General features: G+C 42.0%; 1 protein-coding gene across 5 annotated transcripts in view; it reads right to left on the minus strand.

Moving 5' to 3' along the window:
• Nucleotides 1-18,200, minus strand: part of ZNF793 (zinc finger protein 793) — a 32,279-nt gene extending 14,079 nt beyond the window's left edge. Inside the window, exons 1-5 of one of the 5 annotated variants that reach the window (XM_057712526.1) lie at nt 18,123-18,200; nt 16,646-16,784; nt 8,797-8,903; nt 7,111-7,156; nt 387-516 (exon numbers count right to left, since the gene is read on the minus strand). In XM_057712526.1, coding sequence (XP_057568509.1) covers nt 387-516; nt 7,111-7,125 — 145 coding nt within the window. In that variant the 5' untranslated portion in view covers nt 7,126-7,156; nt 8,797-8,903; nt 16,646-16,784; nt 18,123-18,200. Of the gene's footprint in view, nt 1-386; nt 517-7,110; nt 7,157-8,796; nt 8,904-16,645; nt 16,785-18,000 lie in introns of all 5 variants that reach the window. The other 4 variants (XM_057712528.1, XM_057712524.1, XM_057712525.1 and 1 more) reach the window with 4 other exon arrangements.
• Between the last annotated feature and the right edge of the window lie 569 nt (nt 18,201-18,769).

Genomic DNA, 18,769 nt, shown 5'->3' on the forward strand with positions numbered 1-18,769 from the left:
TCCAGGACCACCGAAACTCAAGCCAAGATTACTGAGGTAGCACAGTATAAGGGTTAGGAATGCAAACTGTGCAGCCAGACTGCAGAGTGGGTTGAAGTCCCACTCTGGCTCTGCTAGGTACTTCATGGGTGACACTGGCGAGTTACTTCACCTTACCTGCTTCAGTTCCCAAATGTGTAAAATAGTGGTACTAACAGTACCTATCTCATAAGGTTCTTGTGAGGATTATATGAGTTAATATTTTAAAAGTGGCTAAAACAGTGTCTGGCACACAGAAAATACTTGGTACTTCAGAGATTCTAGGTACTTGAGTTACTTCCAGCAACTGAAAAAGGCAAGGTGGTCATTTAAGCATAATCTAGATTGTGTGGCAGAGCTGCTCTTACCCACTGAGACAAGGTTGCTGTACGTCTCCAGCATCACATCCCGGTATAGGGCCCTCTGAGCAGGATTCAGCCTGTGCCACTCCTCTTGAGTGAAGCCCACTACTACATCCTTGAATGACACAGGTCTCTGCTGAAGGTGAAATGACATTGAGTCACGTGGGGAAAATGTAGGCAGGACTTTTTATAATGTTCATAGATCAGAGATTATTATGATCACTTATCTAGTATGCTTTTACATTCTTGGTAGCATTGGAAGCCATTGTCATTTATACTTTGGGTCAACACATATTAACTGAAGACTGAGTCTGACCCAGTCCTGGTTGCTGAGGATACAGTCATGGGTGGCACCTGACCTCAAGGAGCTCACATTCTGGCAGGGAGAGCAATATGTAAGGCCATCAGGGTGAAAGTGTTAGGGATGTGGAAACTGCCTTCTTTGCAGAGGGAGCAGCATAAACAAAGGCATGGAGGCCAAACAGTGATTTTAAGGATGGCAAGTCACTCAGTTATAGGAGAGAGGACAAAGGCCTGTGAGTGATGAAATGATGGACTTTAAAACTGTGAGAAATCTATCAAGGGAGCGGTGTGTGTAGAAAGCACATTGTGGAAGGCATGTGGTAAGTTTCTCAAATTTGTGTCAAGCGATACAATGGTAACTCTAAGCAGACTGTGAACAGTTAAGGATGTACACCGTTCCCTAGAGCAATCACTAAACTCACAGTACAAAGAGGTGTACTGAAGTAAATAATATTCTAAAAAAAATTCAGTTAGTCCACACAAAAGCACACACACAAGAGAAAAGAAACAGAAAACAAAAGCAGAGGGGACAAATAGAAAACTAAATGCTAAAAGGTAGATATATATCCAACCATACCAACAATTATATTTATATTAAACTATATTAAATTATAAGGTTATTTAATACCTGATTAAACACTCCAAAAAGGCAGAGATTGTTAGAATGGATAAAAAAACAATTGCTGCCTATGAGAGATACAAAACTCACAGATAGTTTGAAAGTGAATGGATGGAAAGAGAAATGTGGTGGGTGACCTGGAGGGCGGAGAAAGGAAAGACTCTGTACTAACCCAGGTGGAAGATGATGCTCACAAGTAGGATGGGAGGGGACTTCCCTGGTGGCACAGTGGTTAAGAATCCACCTGCCAATGCAGGGGACACAGTTTCAAGCCCTGGTCCGGGAAGATCCCACATGCTGCAGAGCAACTAAGCGTGTGCACCACAACTACTGAGGCTGTGCTCTAGAGCCTGTGAGCCACAACTACTGAGTCCATGTGCCACAACTACTGAAGCCTGTGTGCCTAGAGCCCGTGCTCCTCAATAAGAGAAGCCACCACAATGAGAAGCCCATGCATCACAACGAAGAGCAGCCTCCACTCGTCACAACTAGAGAAAGCCCATGTGCAGCAACAAACACCTAACATAGCTAAAAATAAATAAATAAACTTATTTTTAAAAAAAAGAAAACAAGTAGGATGGGAACTGTGAGATAGAGAAGGACTAATGTAAAGAAGAGCAGAACCTGCCCCTTAACTGGTTGTGGGGGAGTACAGAAGGCATAAGGGTAACACCCAGGTATCTTAAAGGCAACTGGATGACAGCGGTCACCAATCTCAACTGGAGCTGAGAAAAACTGCAAAAGCAAAGAGGACATGGTGTGTTGGGGAACATGCAGGTGGAGACACTTGGCACGCAGCAGGAAGGACACGAGTCCTGTCAGGAGCAAGATCAGGAACGGAGCTAAAGCTGTGGGAGCCATCAGCACAGAAGTGGTAGCTAAAGTCACACAGTGTGGGATCTCTCTGAAAGGAGACAGGATTGAGCAGAGTGCTCAGGCCAGAGCCCCAAGGGACACTAATACATAAGAGGCCAATGGCAGAAGAGTTCAGCTGGAGACCCAGAGGAGGAATAGTTTAGAAAGGAGGCTCCACAGCCTGGCAAGCCTTAGATCACACTGTCCGAGCAGTCAGCCCTCTGGTTTAGCCCACAGAGAACAAATTCTCCAAAAAGCCCAGTGCCCTGGGACCAGACAGCTGCTGAGGGAGACCCACAGGTACTAACCTAAGAAGGCATCTGTGATACTGTGATATATTAAGAAATATATATTTGGTCTTCTTGCCTGATTCCTGGCACAGAGCTTCTTAAACCCTTGTGACTTCCTGAGTGATAGGAGTAATAGGAGTGTCTTTTATTATTAATAACAAGCCCATGTCAACCATACTAGAGTTTATACTAATGATGTAACTCTTTGAGGATGGGGGCTGATTGCCAGAGAAACCAACTAGGTATTAGATGGTTGAAACCTATAGTCATACATCCCCCAGTCTCTGGGGAGGGGAGAGGGATTTGAGATTGAGCTAATCACCAAAGGCCAATAATTTAATCAATTATACCTACATAATGGAACCCCATTAAAAACCCTGGAGAGCTTCCAGGTTGGTGAACACATCCAGGAGGGTGTGCACCCCAAACTCCAAGAGGACAGAAGATCCTGTGCTCAGGACCCTTCTGTACCTTTTCCTATGTACCTCTTTATCTGGCTGTTCATTTGTATCCTTTATAATATCCTTTCTATTAATAATAAACCTGTAATAGTAAGTAAAATGTTTCCCTGAGTTCTGTGAGTTATAGCAAATTATCAAAACTGAGGAGGGGGGCATAGGAACCCCCAATTTAGCTGCTTGGTCAGAAGTTCAGGTGACCACCTGGGATATCCAATTGGCATCTGAAGTGGGGGGCAGTCTTGTAAGATTGAGCCCCTAACTTGTAGGGTCTGCAGAGATTTAGAGAATTGTTTGGTGTTGGGAAAAAAACTTCCTCTACTCCTGTGAGTAGAGGAAACAGTTTTTTCTTTAGTACTTAAGATATATCTTCAAGTGACTGTATAGGAGAGAATTTAACCTTGCCCGAGAAGAGGTCTGACCTTTGCCTTCAGCTTCTGGGAGTTAACCTCTAGCTCCCGGAACATCCTCCTAGATAAGAGTGTCTGTTTACTTAAGGGCCTTGGGCCACAGCACATAGCCCAACAACATGATTTCTGGGAGAAGCTTTGGCTCACAGGCACCAATCAGCTCAGCCTCCAGAGGGGCTGGAAACTGAGGTAAGCAGTCAATCATGTCTACTTGACCAATCCCCAAAGAAAACACTGGATACCAAGGCTTAGGTGAGCTCCCCGGGTTGGCAATACTCTGTACCATCACACGTGGTTGCTGGGAAGATTTCATACTGTCCACACTCCACTGGGAGAGGACACATGGAAGTCCTGTGTGTGGAACTCTCCTGGACTCTGCCCCAAGCTTCTCTTTTCTTGGCTGATTTTAATGTGTATACATCTGCTGTAATGAAGCCTACCTGTGAATATAACATTCTGTGAGTCTTTCTAGTGGATTATTAAACCTGAGGGTGGTCTTGGGAATGTCCAAACTTACAATTGCTGTCAGAAGTAAGGGTGATTTTGTGGATTGCTGACTGATGGATATGACAGGCAATGGAGCAGATCAGTTAAAAGCATGGACTTTGGGGCAGGACTGCTTGAGTTCAAATACAGGCTCAGCTGCTAAATGTGTGACCCTGGGAAAGCTATTTAACCTCTCTGTGCCTCAGTTTTCTCATCTGTTAAATGGAGATAATAATAGTGTGTGTCTCTTAGTTATAATATTATGAGGTTTAAATTAGTTAATATGTGTAAAGCCTTTATAAAGTGTGCCTGGCATATGACAGCACAATATAAAGGTAACGATTTTAAGTAGAAAAAGATTGTAAATCAATATTTTAAAATCTGGGATTTGGGTCCTCCCTGGTGGTCCAGTGGTTAAGAATCTGCCTTCCAATGCAGGGGACGCAAGTTCGATCTCTGGTCAGGGAACTAAGATCCCACATGCTGTGGGGCAACTAAGCCTGTGGCCTCAACTACTGAGCCTGAGTGCTCTAGAGCTGGCATGCCACAACTAGAGAGCCCACATGTCACAACTAGAGAGCCCACATACCACAACTACTGAGCCTGCACCATAACTAGAGAGAAGCCCGCATGCTGCAAAGAGCCTGTGTGCCGCAACAAAAGATCCTGCATGCCCAACTAAGATCCGATGCAGCCAAATAAATAAATAAATAAAAATTGTAAAAAATGTTTTACTCTGTTAAGAAAGGGAAAACAACAATTTTAAAGGACAAAAAAAGGTGGGGGAGATGCCCAGGGTCTGTGCCTTGGTGTCAGTGGGGTGGAGAGCCCTAGTGTACCACACAGTGCCAGTGGCACCAGCACACTACCTCCGGGAGTGGCCGGAGGAAAGAAGCATTGATAGGGCCCCACAGAGGTGAAGGGGCTGAGAGCAGCCACTCTCCACTCTCAGAAGGCTGTAGGTCTCCTTGAAGAATGCTGGGTCTTACAGTGGTGAGACAGGAAGCGGGCAGGGCACAACCTTTAAAGGAATGACTGCCATTGAGGACATAACATAAACTGGTTAGAACCAACTAGGTCTGAGATGGCAGACGACTGACTTCCACTAGACCTTGAGCCTCAGTATACCGCACTGTAACACATCAGCCAGCTAAATGACACACCCATAGGCACCGGGACAGTTCCGAGGCTGACCATAAAAGGCCAAAAAGTGGGCGGCAGTCCAATTCCTGGAAATCCCTGCCCCTTCCCCAAAACAGTTGGAATAATTCTCCCACTCATTAGCCTATGAGATTACCCACCTCTATAAAAACTGACAACCTCATATGTACCCTGGCACGTCTCACCTTCTGAGATGGCCCACACTGTCAGTGGAGTGTGTCTTCCCTGAATAAACCTTCTTTCACTTTACTATGGCTCGCTCTTGAATTCTTTCCTACATGAAGCCAAGAACCTACACTTGGCAGCCATCCCAGAGACTTGCCTGAGACCTGGGGTGTGACTATCCTCTCGTGCCCCACTCTTTTTCCTGCAATACTGGCACCTGAGCAGTAGCCCAGGTAGATGGATCTGAAGGCAGGACCAAAACCAGGGTGGAGGCCATGGAAGCTGGCATATGAGACCCTAAGATCCACACAAAGGCTGTGGCACAGGGGAAGTGCCAACTAGACACCCTCTCTGATGCCAGAACAACATACTGTGGCAGCAGGTGAGCAGCCATCAGGCTTCATCACAGAGCACAGGGCCTGGCTCACTGACAGGCTCTGGGTCAGTACTTCCAGGGTGGGGTGGAGTGGGATGGGACAGGATGAGACAGAATGGGAGGGAATAGAACAGAACAAAGTAGAAAAGATGTAATTGTGCACCTAAAAGGCCATGCCATTTTCACCAAACACAGGAATGAAGAGGAGAGAGATAGAAGAAACCCTAAGACTGTAAAATCAACAAGACTTGGTGACTGCATGTAAGAGGTGGAAGGTGGGGAGAAGTCAAGGGTCAATCTCAGGGTCCTGGTGGGATGGTACCATGTCCTGAGATGAGAATAAGAAAGAGGAGACAGAGATCAAGAGTTCAACTTTGTACACATTAAATCTAAAGTGCTCTGGAGCAGCCAGGTGCAGATGTTCAGCAAAGGGGTCTGAAGCTCTTAGCGGAGGCCTGGGCTTAGGTATGGACGAGGGAGTCACTTGCAGACTCACTAGCATCGAACTAAAAGTAGATAAAACCACCCTCAGAGTCCCCACAGAAGGTTCAAACCCACAGGAACATCAGTGTCTAAGACATTTCTTTAAAAAGAAGTGCCCTGAAAAGCTAGTTTTCTCTTGGAAATAACAATATGCTTCTTCCTTATGGCCAATGTAAGTTGTGGGCTGTGTTGGCCTTTTTGCTGGGCTACCAGGAAGTCAACAGTTAATGACTCTCACTGGACTCTCTCCTTGTACACCTGTATTCCAACAAAGAATGTTCCTTGCATTATCGCTTAAAATATCGAATTTGGAAACTACCAAAATGTCCATAATATGGTGGATGGGTTAAATATTCCATTCATATGATGGAGCATTATGTATGTTATTAAAAAAAAAAAGCATGGTTCTAAGTATTACTATGGTACAATCTCTAGGATATTTTAATTGGGGAAAAAGGGTAGAGTAGTATGTATAATAAGTATCTGGCCATTGTGTCTATGTGTACAGAGAGGCTGTGGTGTTCCACCCAAATCTCCCTGCAGTACAGAGGTACTTCTCCCAGCTGCTAGGAGATAGCTGCTGTTGCAGGCTTGAAACCTTTTGGGAATTTCCCTTGGCCAAAGGGAGAGACCCCACCCAAGGTTATGTCCCCTCCCTGGGGCAGCCTACAACTAATGACTGGTTGATTTCAAAATACAAAGGCCTCCTTGCCTCCATTCAGGACAACACTGACGACCATTCCAGCTCCAGAGCATCTTATAAGATCAGCTGATGCCTCTGTTCAACAACTGCCTCTGCCCACCTTGCTTCCTTCACTGACTTACAGGTGTTCCAAGAGCTTCCCTAGTAAACCTGTATGCAAATTTCCACCCCCAAGTCTGTTTTCCTGAGAACCCAACCAATGACGAAGCATATGTGGTTTAAATGCATATTTTTTTTTTCTGGAAAAGCTTCCCCAAGAAGGGAATCATTTTGTTTGTTTTTTGGCCGAGCTGTGCAGCATGTGGGATCTTAGATTCCCTATCAGGAACTGAACCCACACCCCCTGCGTTGGAAGCATGGAGTCTTAACCACTGGACCACCAGGGGAGTCCTGAAAGTAGGCTTGTTAATGTCACACTTACCTGGTACTCAATCATTTTGTGTTGTTCTTGGAAAAAGATCTGCGGCCTGTGAAGATAGAGAACACCGTGTAGTTTCATGAATTTTTCCCTATATGCACCCTCATGTACCCACTCGCCCAGATCATGACAGAGAATATTTCCGGCTCCTCAAAGACTTCCCCTACTTCTCCCAAGTAGTGCCTGCTCAAAGCCATCACTTAGGTCAGGATTGCCTGTTTCTGAACTTCATATAAATGAAATTGAAACAAGTAGATCATACCTTTTTTTTTTAACTGCTTTTTTGACTTACAGGTATAACTTAATATTATTTAAGCAAAAAAGTATCTGCATTTCACATTCAAGAAAATCACTTTATATTTCTTCTGTAGAAGAGACAGGAATCTAAGTAGTTCATCTTAATACCACTGAGACAAATTTGCTATATCTTGTGAACAGGATGTTCCTTAACAAAAGATACACAGGGAGGGGTTATAAGGGAGCTTTCTGGGTGATGGAAATGTTCCACATCCTGATCGTGTGGTGATTACATGGGTGAATAATTTGTCAAAACTTATCAAACTGTACGGTTAGAATGGGTTCATTTATTATGTGTAAATTATACCTCAGTAAAGAAAAAACCTTTTTTTCCGAAACGCAATAAGCCCATTGCTCAGTCTCTTCTCTATGCAAGTTACATCTCAAATTAAAAAAAAAAATCACCACCGTGTTATTTAAGAAATATATGTGTAGAAAAACTTTTGGTATGAAATACAATAAAATATTATTAGTGGTTCGATTTGGGTGCCAAGATATTTCTTACTCTAATCTGTAACTGTAACACATACGTATTTCATTATTAATATATTTCATTCATTTTCCCACTGCCTTTTTGCATCATGAGAGAAGTCACAGGAGGATGTGAAAAGGGAAAGGGGGTTCTCTGAGAGAACTGAACTCTTCATTAGGAATTAAGCTGGCAGGAAAGGCCTGGGACAGTTAATCTAGTTTTGGGCCATTACTTCCTCCTCTAAAAGAATACACTCCCTCCCTCATTTCCCGGACTTGGCTACTCAGCCTCAGCCTGGTCTCCATGGCTGTGCAGCTAAGAGTCCAGAAAGGGCCAGAAAGAATAAGGGAGTGGGTTGGCCACAAGCCACAGTATGAGATGGCAGAATGCACTGGGCTGGACCAATGTCTCCTTCCCCTGAGAGAACATGCCTATCACACCTGGCCTTCCCTGCCTCCCCCTTCACTTCTGTCTGTCTCTCTGAATCTTGGGGCCAATCCTTCTCCCACCAGGTAGCCATGGAGGGTCCCTGGAAGGAGAGACACCAGTTTGAGTCTTGCTAAGCTTCTGGCTCAGGGATGATACTATTTCCTATTATGTAGGAATCTTTGCTCTGGCAAGAGGTCTGGACCCTAGGTGACTCCTTTCAAAGGGAACTTCTGTCCCAAATTCCCCTCTCCTGGACCAGAGGGTCTTTTACCTGGCTTGATTGGCCCTCACAGCTCTATCTCTCAACAGTAACTCACCCTCTGGGACTTCCCTGGTGGTCCAGTGGTTAAGACTCTGCACTTCCAATACAGGGGGCATGGGTTTGATCCCTGGTTGGGGAACTAAGATCCCACATGTTGCATGGCATGGCAAAAAAATAAATAAATAAATAATTACAAATTAAAAAAAAAAAACAAAAAACAGTAACTCACCCTCAGCTGCAGCTGTTGACAGGGTCTTCTGTAGATGTGGCCCGAAGGAGAGCCCTGCTGTCCAGCAAGGTGGTGGGACCCAAAGGCGTACAGGGTGCTCAGGAAACCTGAAGATAAGCAGACCGCATGGTACAAGTCATCAGTCTCTCCCCAAATACTCTTTGAGGCCTAAGAGGAAGAAGCCTGCAGAGGACTGGGCAGTAGACACATCTGAGTGATGAATGTGCTCCAGGTTTGGGGCAGGGGGAACTTCTGGAAAGACCTTGAGCCTGAGAGTTATTCAGACAGAAGTCTGAAGCCAAGTGATTCCTTTAACTGACTGAAAGGATCTAGTTCAGACAGTTCAGCTCACTGGGCCTCGTTGGCCCCATCTGTGAAAACAGGAATGATAAATGATAATTTAAAAAAGCCCATCCTTAGGGGCTTTCCAAAAGTTACCTCTTTTAACAAAATCCATGGGAGTTCCCTGGTTGCCTAGTGGTTAGGATTCTGGGTTTTTACTGCCAAGGGCCCGGGTTCAATCCCTGGTCAGGGAACTGAGAAAAAAGCAAACAAACAAACAAACCCCAAACCCAGGAGTGGTTGAAAGGGGCAGAGTTGTGAATAACAAAAGACACTTTTATCCCTCTTATCACTCAGGAAATCCCAAAGGTTTTAGGAGTTCTGTGCCAGAAATGACACTGAAGACCAAATACATATTTCTTATTATAAATCACAATGTCACACAGACTAAAATAAAAAGGATAGGAAACAGTAATTGGGTGCATACAGTGAAACTATGGAGAATTTCCTTTTCAATTTCCTTTGGCAACAAAGTAAATTTTTTTTCATTAAAAAGCAAATTATTTATGAGGCGGGGGGATAATTTGGATAATTCCACCAGATAATGTAGTAGAAGAGGAAGCCAATCATTATCTTCCCATGCTGTCAGTCCCCAACAGCAGCATGGCAGTCACCTGCAGCGATACCATCTCCTTCCCTACACGATTGTGACTTGCACATCCTTATTACCAGACCTGACATTTGAACTCAAAAGCCATATGTTACTATATAGATACCAACATCAGGCACAAATTTAAAACCAGATGGATCATGGATCTCTCCTTGCCACTCACAAAAGTGAACTCAATAGCTCTTCCTTCAACTTACTCTTCCTCTTGGGTCACAGCCTTTATCTCCCAAAGCTGCATGACACGTTTAAAAACTTTGCCTGGCAGGTTGCCTCTCATCACTTATTTTTCAGAAATATCCTGGCTATTCTCAAATGTTTCATTTTTTGGTACAAAATGTAGGATTATTCTGTAATAATTAAAAAACAAAAACAACCCTTCTTAGAGCTTGCTTGACACTACATTGAATTTGTCCATATAAGAAAATGCTGAGATTTTGAAAAATGAGCCTTTCAATCCAAGATCAAGGCTTCTCCATTTATTCAAAACTTCCCTTACATCTCAAAATAGTTTTATACTTTGCTCCATAAAGGTACTCCAATTCTGTTTCCATATTCATCACTAGGTAGTTAATTGTGGTTTTGGTTGCTCTTCTAAATGGCATATTTTCATCCACTGAATTACTGACTGAAATAGAAAAGTCAGCCATCTATTTTCCTATATTCACTTTAAACCAGCCACCTCACTGAACTTTCTTAATATCTGTAATGGTTTTAGAGTTAATCCTCTTCAGCTTTTTTTTTTGGGGGGGGGGGTGGAGGTCGGGTATATAATTATATCATCCACAAAAACTTAGTTTTTTCTTCTCTTTTTCCAATATTTTATACCTTTTATCTCATTCCCTGATGAACTGCACCCACTAGTGAAACCAAGTCCCCCCTGAAACCAAGTTCCCCTGCTGAGTTTACGATTAACCCCTCTATCCAAAATTCTATTCCCTTCTTGTCCTGCCCCTGTTCCCCTCAGGATTGAGAAGTATCAAAGAAAAGTTGGGGTTGAAACTGAGCAGGACCCTGCGGGGCCCTCCCTGGTACAAATAGGCCCTCTGTATCACCCATTTATGTTTGTAGAAAAAGGCTTTTAGTCTCCAAGGCCTTCCCTGAGTTCCAAAGACAGGCTCAAGCAGGAACTAATTAGAGAGGTGATAGAACACAGAAACAAAGGAAAAGCAATTTAAGCAATCCTAGTTACTCCCCAGAGATATACATACCAACTGGATGCATACTTTTGAGTTGTCCTGCGGAAACTAAGACCCCCCCTTCGCTCAGGTGGAGGATGGTGACTATGTGCTGACCACAAGCCCCTAGACCCTCTTACCTCACCACCAACCAATCAGAAGAAAGTCCACAAACTGCAGCCCTAACCCCAAATGTTGCCTTTAAAAACCTTTCCCTAAAAGCCATTAGGGAGTTTGGGTCTTTTGAGCACAAGCTGCCCAGCTGTCCGTTCTCCTTACTTGGTGCCTGCAATAAATGCTATACTTTCCTTCATCACAACCCAGTGTCATTAGACTGACTTTGCTGTGCAGTGGGCAAGCAGACCCAAGTTTGGTTTTTAGCACTCTAGAAAAAGGTAAAGTCACAATTGAGACAGGCTGCAAACTTGAATGGGAATGCTTAGTGTTCTGCCAAGAAAACTGATACTGACTTTCAGTTTGAGATTAAGGAGATCTTAATCATGTTATGAAAGTATTCAAATGGGGAATTCCCTGGCAGTCCAGTAGTTAGGACTGTGTGCTTACACTGCAGAGGGTACGGGGTTGATCCCTGGTTGGGAAACAAAGAAAAAAAAATTATTCAAATGGTCTTACTATTGTTTTAAAAATCCAGAAGAGATGTTGAACTTTATTAAATACTTTTTTATCATCTATGAGATGACTATAGGTTATTTCTCCTTTGACATACTAAAATGGTGAAATTCATTAATATGTTCTTTAAATAATACTGAACTTTCCTTACATCTTTAGAATAAATTTCCTCTCACTCAGAATGCATTATTATTTGAATACATTGTTAATTTTTTAAAAAGATTTTGCATATATATTCACAAAGTTGGTCTACAGTTTTCTCATGGAATGCCACCTTTTCTAGTTTTGCAATCAATGCAATGTGAAATAAAATTCATATTTAATGTCAAGGAAAAATTTAAACATAAAATTTTTTCTCTGCCCTTTGGCTTCCTCTCTCTGCTACTGTGTATTGTGTATCTGCATTATGCATTGACCAGAAATACCTGCTCAACCAAAAAAGCAACATTCTCCTAGGATCAACAAGACAGCTCCTTAAAAGATAACATTCCTTCTTGATCTTGTAAGGGGCCACTTAGATTTGCATTGTGTAAACTGTCAATAATATCATTTACTATACAGCCCTCTGTCTCAAAACATTTATATAACTGTGCCTTGACTTCTAACAGGCAGAACAGTTCTCAGAGCTTTCTGAGATGCACTTCCCAGGCTAAAGTCCTCAAATTTGGCTCTAATAAAATTTTCCATTTCTTTCTTAGATCAACTGACTAATTTTTTGTTGACAGCAACAATGATAACTTTATAAACACAGGTGGTAGCACTCTCCTCCTTTATAAAGTCCCTGGGAGAGTTTAACTATTTGAAGAATTGTAAGTTATTTGGAAGCTACTTCAAGTCTCTAGAAGAAATCACCAACTGAACTACCTAAGCCTCGTCTTTCTTTTTTGAGAAGAGAAATAGGGAATGGCAGGCGGTGGTGTACAGGTACCTTTTGGAGTATTTCAAATTTTCACAGCTTTTAGTTTTCCTTCCCTTTGTATGGAAGTTTTGTATATCCATACAGTCCTAGAAAATCATTCTTTGCATCCCAGCTTTGAAATATATTAATGTAAAGTTTTACAAAAATATTTCTTGATGATATGGTTATTCTCCTTTTTTGCACTATTTGTATATCTGTTAATTTCCTTTTGACAAGGTTTGCTAGTGTTTAATCTACATTTTTGATTTTTTAAAACATCAGATTATCAGTTTCCCTTTTTGCTTTTTTAACTCATCAATTTCTCCTTTTGTATCTATTGATTCCTACCACTTTTCACATATATATTTTCTAACTTCTTCAACTAAATGTTTAATCAAGACAGAAAATAAAACCACAGAAAACTATCCACAGTTTGGTATAACTCAATTGAAGAAACTATCCCACATAATCTCATCTGACCTTTTGCATCTTGATTTTTAAAAAATACAATATGATCTACTGTCACAGAATCAACAAACTCATGACTTAGGTTTTACAATATGTATGGGCCATTTTATCAGGTTTTGACAGTTCTACTACATTTCTGACAGTCCATTTCTTTTCCTTCTCTAGTTCCCAAATCCCTCATTGTGACAGCATTTTAGAAATCAATCTGGCCAGAGTGGGACCCTAGAGGTTTCCTGTCTATGTGGGTCATTTGTCACACGATCTGACAACTCTCTCTCTGTAAACTAGTCAATCTCCCAAGATGTTTTCTTTGAGATTTAGAAGGTTTGAGCTCTGGCTCATGATCTGACTCAACACTGTAAACAGCTTGTAAGTTTCTAGTGTGTAGTTCCTGTTTAATATGTAACTAGGACACACTACTATATTTATACTGATAAATACATGGGAGATAAGGGAAAGCTCCAACTAATCAATGTAAGGGAATGATGCAATTAGAAAATCATCATTTGGCAACCATAATAGTAGTAATTGATTCAGGCAAGAATCATTAAAAGATAATACTAATTCTAGTGAATGAAAGTTTGAAGTTATTTACATGGACTCAAAAAATGCCCCCGTAAGATACTTATTAACATAACTTTATAGTGGACATAAGGTTATATAAGGTTACAGTGGATAACCTTAACCCAATGATCAAAGTTAACATTACCAGCAATATGACAAACCAACATCACACATCTCCTGATATGGGACATTGAGGACACACCATCACTCCAATAGCAATCAGAAATGTACATATTACATAAGGAAAATCAGAAAAACTCGATTGAAGGACATCCTATAAAAATAACTGGGTTGTACTCCTCAAAATATCAAGGTCAAAAGAGGCAAAAAGTGACTGAGAAAACATTCCAAATTAAAGGAGTCTAAAGAGACATGACAACTAAGTGTAGCATGTAATCCTGGATTAGATTCCTGGACCAGAAAAAAATAATTGTTATAAAGGACATTATTGGGACAGTTAAATCTAAATAAGGTCTGAGGATGAGATTGCTGTAAACAAAAAACATTGCTCACCATTCCAGTTCTACAAGTATCAAGTCATTAGCCACTGCAGTGCCAACAGTGTGCCGCTGCTGTGCCCTGAGGGAAACTGATGATGGAAAAGAACAGGAGGCACTCTGTGCTTTGGATAGAGGGCACCTAGGTAGTTAAGATGCATACCTAATGAAGAATTTCAATGACCCCAGATTCTCCCATTTTCCATACATAGAAAAGAGCTAAAATCATTAACTTGAGATATCTGTTCTTCGTAATTAGCAGTAATCTTTTTATACTTGACTACATATATTTCCCAGACCAGAAAAAAAAAAAATCACATATATACTGGATTCTCCCCTGCCTCTTCAGAGCAATTCCTCAGAGCTATGTGAGAGGTTGTCTCCTGGGCTATAGTTCTCAGTAAGACACTGAATAAATCTCAACTCATAGCTCTTATGTTGTGTATTTTTTTGTTTTTGTTTTTGTTTTTCCACTTGACACTACCACAATAACAATAATAACACTATTTTAATAATAATACTGTTTCAATATTAACTTTCCTGCTTTTGATAATTATATTGTGGTCATATAAGAATGTTCTTGTACTCAGGAGATTCACATTAGGGGTAAAAGGCCATCATGTCTGCAACTTACTATCAAATGGCAGGCAGGCAACCCCTATAAAGGCTCTTTTCTTTTTTTAATTACTTTTTTTTTCTTTTTTTGGCTGTGCCCCTTAGCTTGTGGGATCTTATTTCCCTGACCAGGAATCCAACCTGGGCCATGGCAGTGAAAGTGCTGAGTCCTAACCACTGGACTGACAGAGAATTCCCTACAGGCTCTTTTTCAAGCTGCTTTATTCAAGTGTCTGCAGCCAATGGTCAATCTCCAAAGGCTAAGAGATTTTGACAAGGGGGCTCTGAGGTCCCCCTCCAAATCACCTACAAAGAAGAACCAGCCTTAACCTGTCAACTTCATTAATAGGATCCTGACTCCAAATCCACCTAAAACCTCAGGGTCCACCTAAATGTTCATGTTTTTGGATTCCAGAGGGAGTAACAAAAAACAGACAATCTCCAATGGCCAAGCCAGAATTTTGTCCTGGTGTGTGTCTGGTTTCAGAATTTCAGACAAAACTTCCACATTGTATGAATGTTTTGGCTTCAGATTATTTTCTATGATTCCATTTAATTCAAGTTCAAAAACAGGCAAAACTAATCCATTGAATTAGACCCAGGGGTGGCAGTGGGTATTGATTGATAAGGAAGGCTTCAGGGTGCTAGAAATGATGTATATCTTGGTCTAGGTTATATTTACACAGTTCTCTGCAATGTAGAAATTCACTGAGCTGTACATAAGAATACTTAACATAAGAATACTTGACTGTCTGTGTGCTATGCCTGGAAATGATCTGGAAAAACGTTTGTTGCATAAATAAAACAATCTGGATTCAAACTTAAAAAAAATTTTCACATAGAGCCACTTACTGCCACCCCATTAGGTATGAATATTCCATTTAATTAGAGTTCAAAAACAGACAAAATTAATCTGTGATGTTAGAATTGGGAGAATGGTTCCCCATGGCAGGGTAGTAACTGGGAGAGGGTATCATGGGACTTTCAGGGTGCTAGAACATTGTTTTCTGATATGAACACCGAGGGGTGTTCCCTTTGTGACAATTCATTGAGCTGTATGTATATTTTTATATGCATCTTAAATCTCAATAAAAGGTTTATGTTAAAAGCTTAAAAAAAGTATTTGCTCCCAAACCTGGCACTGAGCACAGTGTAGGCAATGAAGGAAAAGAGCTGCAAGAAAAAGAAAACGCTCTAACTCCTTACCCATGCATATGTGTTCTGCATCACAGCAACTACCTGTCTTTGGTTCTGTGCAGGCAAAAAACAGGGACTGTCTGCTCTAAAAATGAAAGCTTGACAGGTATGGCTTCTGAAAGATGTTACCTGACAACTCTCAACTTCCTTTGTTTCTTAAGATGATATACTCATTGTGTTTTGTCTAAAGACTACATAAGGATTGAATGCAATATTTATAAAAATAATTAAAATACTGTTTCGGCATTTCACCCTTTTATTAAGCTAATGGTCAAAATCTTATTTCCATTTCATTTATAATTTCGTCTCAGTCCATCTTAATCAGTTAGTTTGGCTTTAATTTCAATGAAGAACAGTTTCTAAAAGTAGCTTTAACTTTCTGTTTTTGTGGTTGTAATTGTGGTTTTACATTTATTGAATTGTTCTACCAGGATTTTTATAAGGCAGAGATTCATGGAGGTCAAATGTGCCATGCCTAAAAAACACAGAAAGAGGCAAAAAAATTCTTAGAATACAGTAACTTCCAGATCCAGTTTTTTTTTCCTTCCATAATTCATCTTTTTCTCCCTAGCCTTATAGAGATATAATTGACATATAACATTGTATAAATTTAAGGTGTACAATGCCCTGATTTGATACATGTATACATTGCAAGATGATTACTACAATAGGGTTAGTTAACAACTCCATCACCTCACATAATTACCTTTTTTTTCTTTCTTTCTTTCTTTGTGTGTGTGTGTGTGTGTGGTGAGAACATTTTTAAGTTAAGCCTAGATAAAAGTATTTTCCAAATGCTCTCAAGGTTTGCTCCTTCAGCAAAACCTTTTGCAATATCAGTTTAGATACTTACTCACTAAACTCTTTGTTTTCTAACCACTGGCAAATTTACATCCATCCTAGTCGCCATGGAGTCAGAATAGATTTCCAGAAATCAGGCTCACTCTTGGGATGCTATCATAGATGGACATATTACATTTTCCAGAAACAACCTTAAAGGAAACATTAGGAGAAATATGCATTAAATCCTTGGCAAGAGCAACAGAAGCCACATCTTTAACAACACGTTACTTTAGAGAAGTTTAACACTTGATCCTTTCAAAGCACTTTCATTAACATGGGGAACAATAAAAAAGGGAGATTTCTTTTTTTTTTTGGCTGCTCCCCACTGCTTGCAGGATCTTAGTTCCCCTACCAGGGATTGAACCCCAGCCTTCAGCAGTGAAAGCTCAGAGTCCTAACCACTGGACTGCCAGGGAACTCTCAGAGAGGGAGGATTTAAAATGAGTTTTGAGGTCGGCTTTGGCCCTAAGGAACTGAACGGAACTGGCTGCTTATCAGCTGAGGCATGTCACATGTGTGAAGTGTGTTCCCACTGTGCAGGGTTGCAGCCTCAAATCCTTGACTCTCCCATCCCCAGCCTCTGCATTTTGCAAGCCTCAACACCAACCCCCATTAAGCTTCCTAATCACAGACACACCTGGTGTCTTCAATCCACAACCCCCAGGGGTCACAGGTATCCCAGAATGTCCAAATATGATCATCAAAAACCACTAGTCAGTGACTACAAAACACACTGATTCATTCTGATTGCCGAACGGTGAATTACACAGATCCCTGATGACAAACCCACACTGATCTCCAATGATATCCCAATGACTGGGGATCAATCGCTGACTCCCACTGTCCCACCTCCCCTTACAATTACTGACAGTCCCAATCACTGACACTCCCCCCACACACACTGATCCCTCTATTCCCCATTCCCTGATCCACAAAAGTCCAGTCACTAATACCCTCACATACCTCCATCGATGATCTAAAGGAAGTCTCCATCACTGATGGCCTAAAGCATTTCTCCAAACATTGATCCTCTCTGACGACCTTCAGAACTGAACCTCATAGTTTCCACAATCACCAGTTCCAGGTACCCAAACAGAACTTAGAACCTCCAATCATTGACCCCTAACGCCGTTCAAATCAGTCTTCGAAGAAACACACTTGGCCTCAGACCCCTGAAGACGACTGTAAACTGACCCCCACGCACTCTGTCAACCAAGAACCCTCGTTTATTGATTCCCACATACTCCCAATCCATCTTCTTCACAGACGCTTACAATGACTCCCTCCCTTAAGAGGCTCAGACACCCAATCACTTAACCCTTCAGTCTCCTCAGTCTCTGACCCTTACGGGCACCCATGACTGACCCAGTCGGGCCACCGTAGTCTTCTGACCATCCTGCACAGGTCCTGAATTTTGACGGTTTCTCACACTGACCTTTCCCATTTTCCCCGCATCCGCGCCCGTAACCTGAAACTGACTGCCGTACCACGCCGCCTCTCCACGGTACCAGCTCTTCCCATCCCGAGTGGCCGTGCGCAGACTCAATCGCGTCTTTGAGGCTGTCGGGCACCACCTGGCAACCTTCCAGTGAACAGGATTCTGGGTTTCTGAATTTTAATGACAGGTATGATGGCCGCGCCCGTGTGACAACCTTTTGCGGGGGGCGGCCATGTTTAAATCTGTGCCGTACAGCGAATGAGTAGGCTCTTTGTTAGACGATTAGGCTATTTTAGAGCGAGGAGAAGCAAGTGTTCCGGGGTCGCTAAACAGAGACGTCACTGCTTCTTTTAGCATCTCAGAAGCCCAAACCTCCTGAGACCAGTACAGCGGCTCCCTGACCCGGAAATTGAGCTTTCTTTGTCTCCAGCAGCGCTGGCAGTGAGGTAAGATGGCCGCCTCCGTTTATACCGCTTATCACGTGCAATGGGCGCGGCCATCTCTCCGGAGGACCGTCTGCAGAGCAAGGTAAAACTTTTTCTGGGCCAGCTCTAGGATTTGGAGAATAGGAAAGAAGACAGTCTCTTCTTTTGTGGAGCCTGAGGGCCCTGGGAGGAACAGGCGAGACTCTACTGAGGGGGCAGAGCTGCAAAAGAGGGCAAATAGGAGGTTCTTAGCTAGTTATTGAAAGAATAC

This window comes from Hippopotamus amphibius, chromosome 16, assembly GCF_030028045.1.
Source record: "Hippopotamus amphibius kiboko isolate mHipAmp2 chromosome 16, mHipAmp2.hap2, whole genome shotgun sequence".
Classification (NCBI taxonomy): domain Eukaryota; kingdom Metazoa; phylum Chordata; class Mammalia; order Artiodactyla; family Hippopotamidae; genus Hippopotamus; species Hippopotamus amphibius.